At 47.8% G+C, this 13,929-nt stretch overlaps 1 protein-coding gene across 3 annotated transcripts in view; it reads right to left on the bottom strand.

The window, feature by feature from the left end:
- Positions 1-13,929, bottom strand: part of LOC134945751 (uncharacterized) — a 708,129-nt gene that overhangs the window by 136,763 nt on the left and 557,437 nt on the right. For all 3 annotated transcript variants that reach the window (XM_063935217.1, XM_063935218.1, XM_063935219.1), the window contains one exon: positions 9,637-9,689. In XM_063935217.1, coding sequence (XP_063791287.1) covers positions 9,637-9,689 — 53 coding nt within the window. The remainder of the gene's footprint in view (positions 1-9,636; positions 9,690-13,929) is intronic.

The following is a 13,929-nucleotide window of genomic DNA, read 5'->3' on the forward strand; positions in this document are numbered from 1 at the left end:
ACAGTGTACAGAATAGTCAGCGCAGGAGAGGATCAGTCACAGGACAGTACAGAATAGTCAGCGCAGGAGAGGATCAGTCACAGGACAGTGTACAGAATAGTCAGCGCAGGAGAGGATCAGTCACAGGACAGTGTACAGAATAGTCAGCGCAGGAGAGGATCAGTCACAGGACAGTGTACAGAATAGTCAGCGCAGGAGAGGATCAGTCACAGGACAGTACAGAATAGTCAGCGCAGGAGAGGATCAGTCACAGGACAGTGTACAGAATAGTCAGCGCAGGAGAGGATCAGTCACAGGACAGTGTACAGAATAGTCAGCGCAGGAGAGGATCAGTCACAGGACAGTGTACAGAATAGTCAGCGCAGGAGAGGATCAGTCACAGGACAGTGTACAGAATAGTCAGCGCAGGAGAGGATCAGTCACAGGACAGTGTACAGAATAGTCAGCGCAGGAGAGGATCAGTCACAGGACAGTGTACAGAATAGTCAGCGCAGGAGAGGATCAGTCACAGGACAGTGTACAGAATAGTCAGCGCAGGAGAGGATCAGTCACAGGACAGTGTACAGAATAGTCAGCGCAGGAGAGGATCAGTCACAGGACAGTGTACAGAATAGTCAGCGCAGGAGAGGATCAGTCACAGGACAGTGTACAGAATAGTCAGCGCAGGAGAGGATCAGTCACAGGACAGTGTACAGAATAGTCAGCGCAGGAGAGGATCAGTCACAGGACAGTGTACAGAATAGTCAGCGCAGGAGAGGATCAGTCACAGGACAGTGTACAGAATAGTCAGCGCAGGAGAGGATCAGTCACAGGACAGTGTACAGAATAGTCAGCGCAGGAGAGGATCAGTCACAGGACAGTGTACAGAATAGTCAGCGCAGGAGAGGATCAGTCACAGGACAGTGTACAGAATAGTCAGCGCAGGAGAGGATCAGTCACAGGACAGTGTACAGAATAGTCAGCGCAGGAGAGGATCAGTCACAGGACAGTGTACAGAATAGTCAGCGCAGGAGAGGATCAGTCACAGGACAGTGTACAGAATAGTCAGCGCAGGAGAGGATCAGTCACAGGACAGTGTACAGAATAGTCAGCGCAGGAGAGGATCAGTCACAGGACAGTGTACAGAATAGTCAGCGCAGGAGAGGATCAGTCACAGGACAGTGTACAGAATAGTCAGCGCAGGAGAGGATCAGTCACAGGACAGTGTACAGAATAGTCAGCGCAGGAGAGGATCAGTCACAGGACAGTGTACAGAATAGTCAGCGCAGGAGAGGATCAGTCACAGGACAGTGTACAGAATAGTCAGCGCAGGAGAGGATCAGTCACAGGACAGTGTACAGAATAGTCAGCGCAGGAGAGGATCAGTCACAGGACAGTGTACAGAATAGTCAGCGCAGGAGAGGATCAGTCACAGGACAGTGTACAGAATAGTCAGCGCAGGAGAGGATCAGTCACAGGACAGTGTACAGAATAGTCAGCGCAGGAGAGGATCAGTCACAGGACAGTGTACAGAATAGTCAGCGCAGGAGAGGATCAGTCACAGGACAGTGTACAGAATAGTCAGCGCAGGAGAGGATCAGTCACAGGACAGTGTACAGAATAGTCAGCGCAGGAGAGGATCAGTCACAGGACAGTGTACAGAATAGTCAGCGCAGGAGAGGATCAGTCACAGGACAGTGTACAGAATAGTCAGCGCAGGAGAGGATCAGTCACAGGACAGTGTACAGAATAGTCAGCGCAGGAGAGGATCAGTCACAGGACAGTGTACAGAATAGTCAGCGCAGGAGAGGATCAGTCACAGGACAGTGTACAGAATAGTCAGCGCAGGAGAGGATCAGTCACAGGACAGTGTACAGAATAGTCAGCGCAGGAGAGGATCAGTCACAGGACAGTGTACAGAATAGTCAGCGCAGGAGAGGATCAGTCACAGGACAGTGTACAGAATAGTCAGCGCAGGAGAGGATCAGTCACAGGACAGTGTACAGAATAGTCAGCGCAGGAGAGGATCAGTCACAGGACAGTGTACAGAATAGTCAGCGCAGGAGAGGATCAGTCACAGGACAGTGTACAGAATAGTCAGCGCAGGAGAGGATCAGTCACAGGACAGTGTACAGAATAGTCAGCGCAGGAGAGGATCAGTCACAGGACAGTGTACAGAATAGTCAGCGCAGGAGAGGATCAGTCACAGGACAGTGTACAGAATAGTCAGCGCAGGAGAGGATCAGTCACAGGACAGTGTACAGAATAGTCAGCGCAGGAGAGGATCAGTCACAGGACAGTGTACAGAATAGTCAGCGCAGGAGAGGATCAGTCACAGGACAGTGTACAGAATAGTCAGCGCAGGAGAGGATCAGTCACAGGACAGTGTACAGAATAGTCAGCGCAGGAGAGGATCAGTCACAGGACAGTGTACAGAATAGTCAGCGCAGGAGAGGATCAGTCACAGGACAGTGTACAGAATAGTCAGCGCAGGAGAGGATCAGTCACAGGACAGTGTACAGAATAGTCAGCGCAGGAGAGGATCAGTCACAGGACAGTGTACAGAATAGTCAGCGCAGGAGAGGATCAGTCACAGGACAGTGTACAGAATAGTCAGCGCAGGAGAGGATCAGTCACAGGACAGTGTACAGAATAGTCAGCGCAGGAGAGGATCAGTCACAGGACAGTGTACAGAATAGTCAGCGCAGGAGAGGATCAGTCACAGGACAGTGTACAGAATAGTCAGCGCAGGAGAGGATCAGTCACAGGACAGTGTACAGAATAGTCAGCGCAGGAGAGGATCAGTCACAGGACAGTGTACAGAATAGTCAGCGCAGGAGAGGATCAGTCACAGGACAGTGTACAGAATAGTCAGCGCAGGAGTGGATCAGTCACAGGACAGTGTACAGAATAGTCAGCGCAGGAGAGGATCAGTCACAGGACAGTGTACAGAATAGTCAGCGCAGGAGAGGGATCAGTCACAGGACAGTGTACAGAATAGTCAGCGCAGGAGAGGATCAGTCACAGGACAGTACAGAATAGTCAGCGCAGGAGTGGATCAGTCACAGGACAGTGTACAGAATAGTCAGCGCAGGAGAGGATCAGTCACAGGACAGTGTACAGAATAGTCAGCGCAGGAGAGGATCAGTCACAGGACAGTGTACAGAATAGTCAGCGCAGGAGAGGATCAGTCACAGGACAGTGTACAGAATAGTCAGCGCAGGAGAGGATCAGTCACAGGACAGTGTACAGAATAGTCAGCGCAGGAGAGGATCAGTCACAGGACAGTGTACAGAATAGTCAGCGCAGGAGAGGATCAGTCACAGGACAGTGTACAGAATAGTCAGCGCAGGAGAGGATCAGTCACAGGACAGTGTACAGAATAGTCAGCGCAGGAGAGGATCAGTCACAGGACAGTGTATAGAATAGTCAGCGCAGGAGAGGATCAGTCACAGGACAGTGTACAGAATAGTCAGCGCAGGAGAGGATCAGTCACAGGACAGTGTACAGAATAGTCAGCGCAGGAGAGGATCAGTCACAGGACAGTGTACAGAATAGTCAGCGCAGGAGAGGATCAGTCACAGGACAGTGTACAGAATAGTCAGCGCAGGAGAGGATCAGTCACAGGACAGTGTACAGAATAGTCAGCGCAGGAGAGGATCAGTCACAGGACAGTGTACAGAATAGTCAGCGCAGGAGAGGATCAGTCACAGGACAGTGTATAGAATAGTCAGCGCAGGAGAGGATCAGTCACAGGACAGTGTACAGAATAGTCAGCGCAGGAGAGGATCAGTCACAGGACAGTGTACAGAATAGTCAGCGCAGGAGAGGATCAGTCACAGGACAGTGTACAGAATAGTCAGCGCAGGAGAGGATCAGTCACAGGACAGTGTACAGAATAGTCAGCGCAGGAGAGGATCAGTCACAGGACAGTGTACAGAATAGTCAGCGCAGGAGAGGATCAGTCACAGGACAGTGTACAGAATAGTCAGCGCAGGAGAGGATCAGTCACAGGACAGTGTACAGAATAGTCAGCGCAGGAGAGGATCAGTCACAGGACAGTGTACAGAATAGTCAGCGCAGGAGAGGATCAGTCACAGGACAGTGTACAGAATAGTCAGCGCAGGAGAGGATCAGTCACAGGACAGTGTACAGAATAGTCAGCGCAGGAGAGGATCAGTCACAGGACAGTGTACAGAATAGTCAGCGCAGGAGAGGATCAGTCACAGGACGGTGTACAGAATAGTCAGCGCAGGAGAGGATCAGTCACAGGACAGTGTACAGAATAGTCAGCGCAGGAGAGGATCAGTCACAGGACAGTGTACAGAATAGTCAGCGCAGGAGAGGCTCAGTCACAGGACAGTGTACAGAATAGTCAGCACAGGAGAGGGATCAGTCACAGGACAGTGTACAGAATAGTCAGCAGCAGGAGGGGATCAGTCACAGGACAGTGTACAGAATAGTCAGCGCAGGAGAGGATCAGTCACAGGACAGTGTACAGAATAGTCAGCGCAGGAGAGGATCAGTCACAGGACAGAGTACAGAATAGTCAGCGCAGGAGAGGATCAGTCACAGGACAGTGTACAGAATAGTCAGCGCAGGAGAGGCTCAGTCACAGGACAGTGTACAGAATAGTCAGCGCAGGAGAGGATCAGTCACAGGACAGTGTACAGAATAGTCAGCGCAGGAGAGGATCAGTCACAGGACAGTGTACAGAATAGTCAGCGCAGGAGAGGATCAGTCACAGGACAGTGTACAGAATAGTCAGCGCAGGAGAGGATCAGTCACAGGACAGTGTACAGAATAGTCAGCGCAGGAGAGGATCAGTCACAGGACAGTGTACAGAATAGTCAGCGCAGGAGAGGATCAGTCACAGGACAGTATACAGAATAGTCAGCGCAGGAGAGGATCAGTCACAGGACAGTGTACAGTATAGTCAGCGCAGGAGAGGATCAGTCACAGGACAGTGTACAGAATAGTCAGCGCAGGAGAGGATCAGTCACTGGACAGTGTACAGAATAGTCAGCGCAGGAGAGGATCAGTCACAGGACAGTGTACAGTATAGTCAGCGCAGGAGAGGATCAGTCACAGGACAGTGTACAGAATAGTCAGCGCAGGAGAGGATCAGTCACTGGACAGTGTACAGAATAGTCAGCGCAGGAGAGGATCAGTCACAGGACAGTGTACAGAATAGTCAGCGCAGGAGAGGATCAGTCACAGGACAGTGTACAGAATAGTCAGCGCAGGAGAGGATCAGTCACAGGACAGTGTACAGAATAGTCAGCGCAGGAGAGGATCAGTCACAGGGCAGTGTACAGAATAGTCAGCGCAGGAGAGGATCAGTCACAGGACAGTGTACAGAATAGTCAGCGCAGGAGAGGATCAGTCACAGGACAGTGTACAGAATAGTCAGCGCAGGAGAGGATCAGTCACAGGACAGTGTACAGAATAGTCAGCGCAGGAGAGGATCAGTCACAGGACAGTGTACAGAATAGTCAGCGCAGGAGAGGATCAGTCACAGGACAGTGTACAGAATAGTCAGCGCAGGAGAGGATCAGTCACAGGACAGTGTACAGAATAGTCAGCGCAGGAGAGGATCAGTCACAGGACAGTGTACAGAATAGTCAGCGCAGGAGAGGATCAGTCACAGGACAGTGTACAGAATAGTCAGCGCAGGAGAGGATCAGTCACAGGACAGTGTACAGAATAGTCAGCGCAGGAGAGGATCAGTCACAGGACAGTGTACAGAATAGTCAGCGCAGGAGAGGATCAGTCACAGGACAGTGTACAGAATAGTCAGCGCAGGAGAGGATCAGTCACAGGACAGTGTACAGAATAGTCAGCGCAGGAGAGGATCAGTCACAGGACAGTGTACAGAATAGTCAGCGCAGGAGAGGATCAGTCACAGGACAGTGTACAGAATAGTCAGCGCAGGAGAGGATCAGTCACAGGACAGTGTACAGAATAGTCAGCGCAGGAGAGGATCAGTCACAGGACAGTGTACAGAATAGTCAGCGCAGGAGAGGATCAGTCACAGGACAGTGTACAGAATAGTCAGCGCAGGAGAGGATCAGTCACAGGACAGTGTACAGAATAGTCAGTGCAGGAGAGGATCAGTCACAGGACAGTGTATAGAATAGTCAGCGCAGGAGAGGATCAGTCACAGGACAGTGTACAGAATAGTCAGTGCAGGAGAGGATCAGTCACAGGACAGTGTATAGAATAGTCAGCGCAGGAGAGGATCAGTCACAGGACAGTGTACAGAATAGTCAGCGCAGGAGAGGATCAGTCACAGGACAGTGTACAGAATAGTCAGTGCAGGAGAGGATCAGTCACAGGACAGTGTACAGAATAGTCAGCGCAGGAGAGGATCAGTCACAGGACAGTGTACAGAACAGTCAGCGCAGGAGAGGATCAGTCACAGGACAGTGTACAGAATAGTCAGCGCAGGAGAGGATCAGTCACAGGACAGTGTACAGAATAGTCAGCGCAGGAGAGGATCAGTCACAGGACAGTGTACAGAATAGTCAGCGCAGGAGAGGATCAGTCACAGGACAGTGTATAGAATAGTCAGCGCAGGAGAGGCTCAGTCACAGGACAGTGTACAGAATAGTCAGCGCAGGAGAGGATCAGTCACAGGACAGTGTACAGAATAGTCAGCGCAGGAGAGGATCAGTCACAGGACAGTGTACAGAACAGTCAGCGCAGGAGAGGATCAGTCACAGGACAGTGTACAGAATAGTCAGCGCAGGAGAGGATCAGTCACAGGACAGTGTACAGAATAGTCAGCGCAGGAGAGGATCAGTCACAGGACAGTGTACAGAATAGTCAGCGCAGGAGAGGATCAGACACAGCACAGTGTACAGAATAGTCAGCGCAGGAGAGGATCAGTCACAGGACAGTGTACAGAACAGTCAGCGCAGGAGAGGATCAGTCACAGGACAGTGTACAGAATAGTCAGCGCAGGAGAGGATCAGAGTCACAGGACAGTGTACAGAATAGTCAGCGCAGGAGAGGATCAGTCACAGGACAGTGTACAGAATAGTCAGCGCAGGAGAGGATCAGTCACAGGACAGTGTACAGAATAGTCAGCGCAGGAGAGGATCAGTCACAGGACAGTGTACAGAATAGTCAGCGCAGGAGAGGATCAGTCACAGGACAGTGTACAGAATAGTCAGCGCAGGAGAGGATCAGTCACAGGACAGTGTACAGAATAGTCAGCGCAGGAGAGGATCAGTCACAGGACAGTGTACAGAATAGTCAGCGCAGGAGAGGATCAGTCACAAGACAGTGTACAGAATAGTCAGCGCAGGAGAGGATCAGTCACAGGACAGTGTATTGTATGATCATGGCTGCTGAGTATATCCACCGTTCATGTAATTACACAAGTTATATTAATTTTAACACACCTTATATAATCCATCATCCCAAAGAGCAACACTGCATTCTGCATACAGAATTATACACTTTGCACAATTCTAGCACTTTATTTGCTGTGACTTAAATTCACATTTAAAAAAGTGTTAGGTAACTTAAAATACCCTTACATAATTATTACATTGTTTTTACGGAATTATTACGTAGCTCTGACAGATATCCTTGCCATTGTGAACTGTCTGATAGAGTCCTGGAAGCTGTAATTTTTCAAAACAGGATCCCCAAGGTGCATACAAACTCATAAGAATTTGTCAAAGGGATGAGTGGAAGACCGCTTTCAATACTCCAGATGGGCGTTATGAATTTTATGATGATGGGATTCAACCTATGTATAGCTCCTGCCATGGTGCCAGTCCTAGAGATTTTCTGGGACTTGCTGTACATTAATGTAGTAGTTTATCTTGAAGACATCCTCATCTTCTCTGATCTTCAACTCACCATCAGCATGTTAGAGAGGTACTTCATCAACTCAGGGAGAATAAACTTTACTGCAAACTGCAAAAAATGTGTCTTTGAAGTGGAATCCAAACCCTTTCTTCACTATATTATATCCGGTACAGCGATGAGTATGGATACTCAGAAATTCTGGGCAATTCTCTATTGGCCTCAGCATACTACCCTAAAGGCTATTCACTGTTTCTTGGATTTTGCAGACTACACATATTTATTCAAGTGTACTCCACAATAGTTTCTCTAATTACTGCTCTTACCAAATAGTGTTCAGACTCAGCCAATTGGTCTACAGCAGTGGTTCTCAAACTCGGTCCTCAGGACCCCACACAGTGTATGTTTTGCAGGTAACCCAGCAAGTGCACAGGTGTATTAATTACTCACTGACACATTTTAAAAGGTCCACAGGTGGAGCTAATTATTTCACTTGTCATTTTGTGAGGAGACCTGCAAAACATGCACCGTGTGGGGTCCTGAGGACCGAGTTTGAGAACCTGTGGTCTACAGAAACTCAGCCGCTTTTCAACAGCTTAAATAGGCATTTATCACAGCGCCAGTTGTTAACCAACCAGGTGTCTCCTGCCCTTATACCTTTATACCTCATCAGTTGGAGTGGGACAGTCCTATCCTAACATGCATCCAGTGGTCATCTGCATCCCTCTGGTTTCTTCCCACATAGGTTTCTGCCAGCTGAGAAGAACCACGCCATAGGTGACAAAGAGTTATTCTTTATGCAATTAGCACTTGAGGAATGCAGACATTTATTGTAGGGGGGCTCAGTATCTAGTTACGGTCTATCGAGTCTCTGACCTTGGAGTTCAATTTGTAGCCAGATTCTGGAATTCTCTCTGTAAAGCCCTACAGTTAAATATCATTGTTTCAGCATTTGGAGACCTCTCTGAGGTAGTATATCTCTTCCTCACATGACGAATGGTCTGGTCTGATGTGTTAACTTCTAAAGAGTCGTGTATAGTTTATTTACTTACACATATAAAATAATATAATATAAAAACTAAAATCACAAATACCGGCCAGTATTAAATTAAACTATACAAATGTATGTATGAGAAAGTTATACACGTGTATAGCCACACACATATAGTTAGACCATCAATTTAAGAGCATTTCCATGGACAAATTTATCTAGGGTTAGGCTGCAGGAGGTGATGGTTAGGCTGTGGGAGGTACAATTAGGGTTGGTCTGCGGGAGGGTTAGGCTGCAGCAAGGGAGATTTAGGGTTAGGCTACGAGCGGTGGGTTAGGGTTAGGCTGTGGGAGGGGAGAGTTAGGGTTATGCTGCGGTAGGGATAGGGTTATGCTGTGGGATGGGGGATAGGGTTATGCTGCGGGAAGGCTACGGGAGTGGTGAATTAGGGTTAGGTTGCGGGAGGGGAGAGTTAGGGTTAGGCTGCAGGAGGTGCGGGTTAGGCTGTGGGAGGTACGTTAAGGGTTGGACTGAGGGAGGGTTAGGCACTGGGGGGTAGGCTGTAGCTGGGGAAGGTTAGGGTTAGGCTACAGGAGCGTTGGGTTAGGCTGTGGCAGGGAAGAGACAGGGTTAGGCTGCGGACGGGGAGGGTTAGGTTAAGGGAGCAGTGGGTTAGGGGTAGGCTTAAAATACTCACTGGGATCCACTGGCATTCTCAGCATTGGGATTCTGACTGCCTGGATTGTGACCTCCGAGATTTCATACCAAACCCTAAACTAATGTTGTGTTCATTTGATATAGTTATACTTTATATTACAATTACATATAATATTAACTTGTCTTACCTGTAAGTGCTCCCATTTAAAATTGGAATAACTACATCATTAGAGTACTGGGCCTAATGTAAAAAAATAAATAATAATAATTCATAAAATAATTTTCTAGGTGAAAAACACAATAAAAATGTAGATTTGCATTTTCCATTGTATATATTACTTACAGTACATACACTGTATTTGGCAATAAGTAAACCAGCATCTTCCAACTTGAAGAATAACCACAATTAATAGAACAAATGAGAATGGGATATGGTGTGAAGCGTAATCACGCTAAACATTGCAAGCCGTACAGAATGTCACCTCTGATGTCTCAGACCATCCTATAGCGGAGCTGTAAACTGGCGCCGGCTGTTAAACCAAATAAGGGACGATAGATATTTTTTAAAATTGAAAATTCACATAATTTTAATAGACATTAAAAGAAAAGTGCTAGAACATCACATGAACACACTTTCTTAATATTCCTGAATCAGGGAATAAAAGTAGGTAATTTTGGTTGGGGCCGCTTGGATCGCAATAAAAATGGCTAGTATGCACACTCTCCGGTTAGGGCTCACTCCTCATTAAACGTTGGTTCACTTTAGATGTATGTATTTACCCAGTCCTTAGGAAGTTGTCCCCATGGATCTCAGTATTGCTGATAGAGATCCAAATAGCAGCAGGGGTGGTTCCAGGTTCCAATGGGGCTATTAGTGTCCAAATGGAGGCAGAGAGTCCAATCAGTACCGGGGAATTCAAGTGGGTCCAATGTTGGTGGTCCGTATCCTTAGCTCAACGTGTTTCGCTGGTCTTGCGTCTGCCAGCTTCCTCAGGAGCATGTTCCTAAGGACTGGGTAATATATACATCTAAAGTGAACCAAAGTTTAATGAGGAGCGAGCCCTAACCGGAGAGTGTGCATACTAGCCATTTTTATTGCGATCCAAGCGGCCCCAACCAAAATCACCTACTTTTATTCCCTGATTCAGGAATATTAAGAAAGTGTGTTCATGTGATGTTCTAGTACTTTTCTTTTAATGTCTATTAAAATGATGTGAATTTTCAATTTTACCCAAATATCTATCGTCCCTTATTGGTTTAACAGCCGGCGCCAGTTTACATTCTTTTTTTCCTTGTCCATTTATTTGGGGTCTGACCTCCCCTCTACTGGCTACCGTTGACAGCGCACTCATATATTTCTTTCTTTCTATAGCAGAGCTGATACAACTGCCCGGCTCACCTGTGAGGGGTCTGGTACTGAGATTGCAGTGATGAGGCTCAACAACAACGCAGACAGTACAATTGGAAAACTAGCACTAGTCTATGAAGTAAATAAAGTAGAAACATAATAATACTTACTGTATAGTGTAACAAATTATAGTGTAACAGATCGGTCCTGGGCAACAGGCAGCCCTGGGGTCGTATAGGGTGTACCAAGCCTTCATTTGCCGCACCAAGATCTTCCCTGCACTGTTGTCTATCTTGTGTGTTAAAGCTTGTAATGTGTGTTTATAATGGATGCTTTGTTATTACAGAGAGGCGTCTCTTTCATATATTAAAGCTATTTACAGTATAATGTACAGTTCTGGGAAGGTAAAATGCAGCCATATGTATTAGGTTGCTCATGGCTGCAGTAGATCCACAAACTGCTGGCAGGAGATTCAGGAATGTATTCACCTTATTTCAAGCATTCACGGTAATACGGATAAAGTTGGAGGGGTTCCAGTGTATAGGTCGACATGCATTAGGTCGACAGGTTCAGAAGGTTGACAGGTAAAAGGTAGACAATGCTTAAGGTCAACGGGTATACAAGGTCGACATGACAAGTCTTTTTTTATGTTTCCCAAGTTTTGCTTGACTTACTATCCACATGGACTACGATTGCGAGCAGTAACGTGAGAGTACACGTTTACACGGACTGTGGTCATATATGATGAATTGATACCCCCCCCCCAAGAAAAAACTTGTGTCAACCATTTTGTGTTGGCCACTGTCATGACGATTTTTTGACCTGTTGACCATGTGTACATGTCGATCTTACTGTTCACCTTTTAACTGTAAACTTTTGGACATTCTGCCCCTTTCGACTTAATGCATATCGATCATATGGGGTCGATCTAGTTACAGTAGACCTATACCACATCCAAGTTGGGGCTGATGGACCCTCACATATATAATCGAGGACGGCTCTCATGTCTCTGTCATTTGCAGTTGTAGTAGGCTCCCACCACAGAGACAGAGATAGGAAGAACCCAACATGCACCTCTGCAATGTCCTCCAAAGAATCCATTCAATCAACATGTAGTTACACCCTGTCATTGCAGAGTCACTGAGATCCCATATGTAGACCATCTCCTCGCCAGTGGCTTTGAACCCAGTTCCTGCCAAGACACAGGCTATCCTATACACAGACAAGTTGAGTCTGCAGTGCTTTTTGGATAAGACCACCTACAGTACCTTTCAAAATTTCTGCTAGACTACAGTGAGATCCCAGCCCCGCTCTGCCTGCTTTAGACGTTGGATGGTGGTTGGACTCCCATGCTGCTGCTTCTTCTCACCTCAAGGCTATGCTCACTTCCAGCCCGGGGCTCCAATTATTTGATGTTTATAATAAATATAATTTCTCATACGTCCTATAGGATGCTGGGGTCACATCAAGAACCATGGGGTATAGACGGGATCCGCAGGAGACATGGGCACTTTAAGACGTTGAATGGGTGTGAACTGGCTCCTCCCTCTAAGCCACTCCTCCAGACTCCAGTTTAGATCTGTGCCCAGGCAGACTGGATGCACTCTGAGGAGCTCTACTGAGTTTCTCAAAAAAATACTTTTGTTAGGTTTTTTATTTTCAGGGAGACTGCTGGCAATAGTCTCCCTGCTTCGTGGGACTAAAGGCCCATACACACTTGACGATAAAATGAACGATGTCGTTCATTTCAGCCCTCATGAACGACGTCGTTCATTATAACGTCAAGTGTGTATGCATCCAACGACCAACGATGCGCGGCCCCGCGGGACGTTAACGTCCATCGTTCATCTGTGGAGCATGTATGCTCAATTTCCACTATGGTCGTTACCGACCAGAGACGTCGTTGAATGTGTATGGTGTGAAAGACCAACGACCAACGACCAAGCCACTGTTCACCAGCCCTGTTCCCAGCTCATTATTTTAATAAACTGTTCAGCTTGAATGCTTTAACGATGAATGGTCTATGGTCTTTCGTCTTTGGTCTTTCATCTTTCGTCTTTCATCTTTCGTCTTTGGTCGTTGGTAGTGTGTATGCTCATGTCGTTTGCTCAGCTGTTCAAGGGAAGTTCAAGGGAAGTCGTTAATGACGGTCGTTAACGATGTGTGCATCGTCAAGTGTGTATGGGCCTTTAGGGGAGAGAAGTCAGACCTACTTCTAGTGAGTTTAAAGGCTCTGCTTCTTTGGCTACAGGACACCATTAGCTCCTGAGGGTTTGGAACACTAGGTACGCCTATGGGTTCATTCCCAGAGCCCGCCGTCACCCCCCTTGCAGAGCCAGAAGTCAGAAGACAGGTGAGTAGAAGAAGAAAAGAAGACTTCGGTGATGGCTTCTGAGGTACCGCACAGCGATCGCGCTTTGCGCCATGCTCCCACACACAGCGGCACTGTAGGGTGCAGGGGGGGCGCCCTGGGCAGTATAAAATCCTCATATGTGACTGGAAAACAATGGTATGAGTGCCTAGGCACTAAATCCTAACCCCCGCCAGTATAAATATACTAAAAAATAGCGGGGCTGAAGCGCGCCATGAAGGGGGCGGGGCTTAACCCTCACAGCTCTAATCAGCGCCATTTTCTCTTGTAGACACGCTGGTCTTTCCTCACACTGCTGTATACATAACAGAGTGAAAAAACAGGGGGGGCGGGGGCACAGTTGATTTGAGGCAATATAAGTTACTTATAAGGTCTGAGGCAATACAGTATATAAAGGTTTCAGAACCGGGATTGAGCGCTGGGTTATGAGCTGGCAAACTCCATCTGTGTCTTCCTGACAGACTTTACTGTGGGTCTGTCCCCTATATGCCCGGTATGTCGGTGGGTGTTTGGTACACGTGTGTCGGCATGTCTGAGGCTGAGTGCTCGTCCCACAAACGGCTGTGGGAGTGACCCTGTCGACACCGCCGACTTGATGCTGCTTGGTACATGTGTGTTGACACGTCGGTGGCTGAATGTTTCTCTGACGTCCTAGTGGATGCTGGGAACTCCGTAAGGACCATGGGGAATAGCGGCTCCGCAGGAGACAGGGCACAAAAGTAAAGCTTTAGGACTACCTGGTGTGCACTGGCTCCTCCCCCT

The sequence above is a fragment of the Pseudophryne corroboree genome, chromosome 7, assembly GCF_028390025.1.
Source record: "Pseudophryne corroboree isolate aPseCor3 chromosome 7, aPseCor3.hap2, whole genome shotgun sequence".
NCBI classification, from domain to species: domain Eukaryota; kingdom Metazoa; phylum Chordata; class Amphibia; order Anura; family Myobatrachidae; genus Pseudophryne; species Pseudophryne corroboree.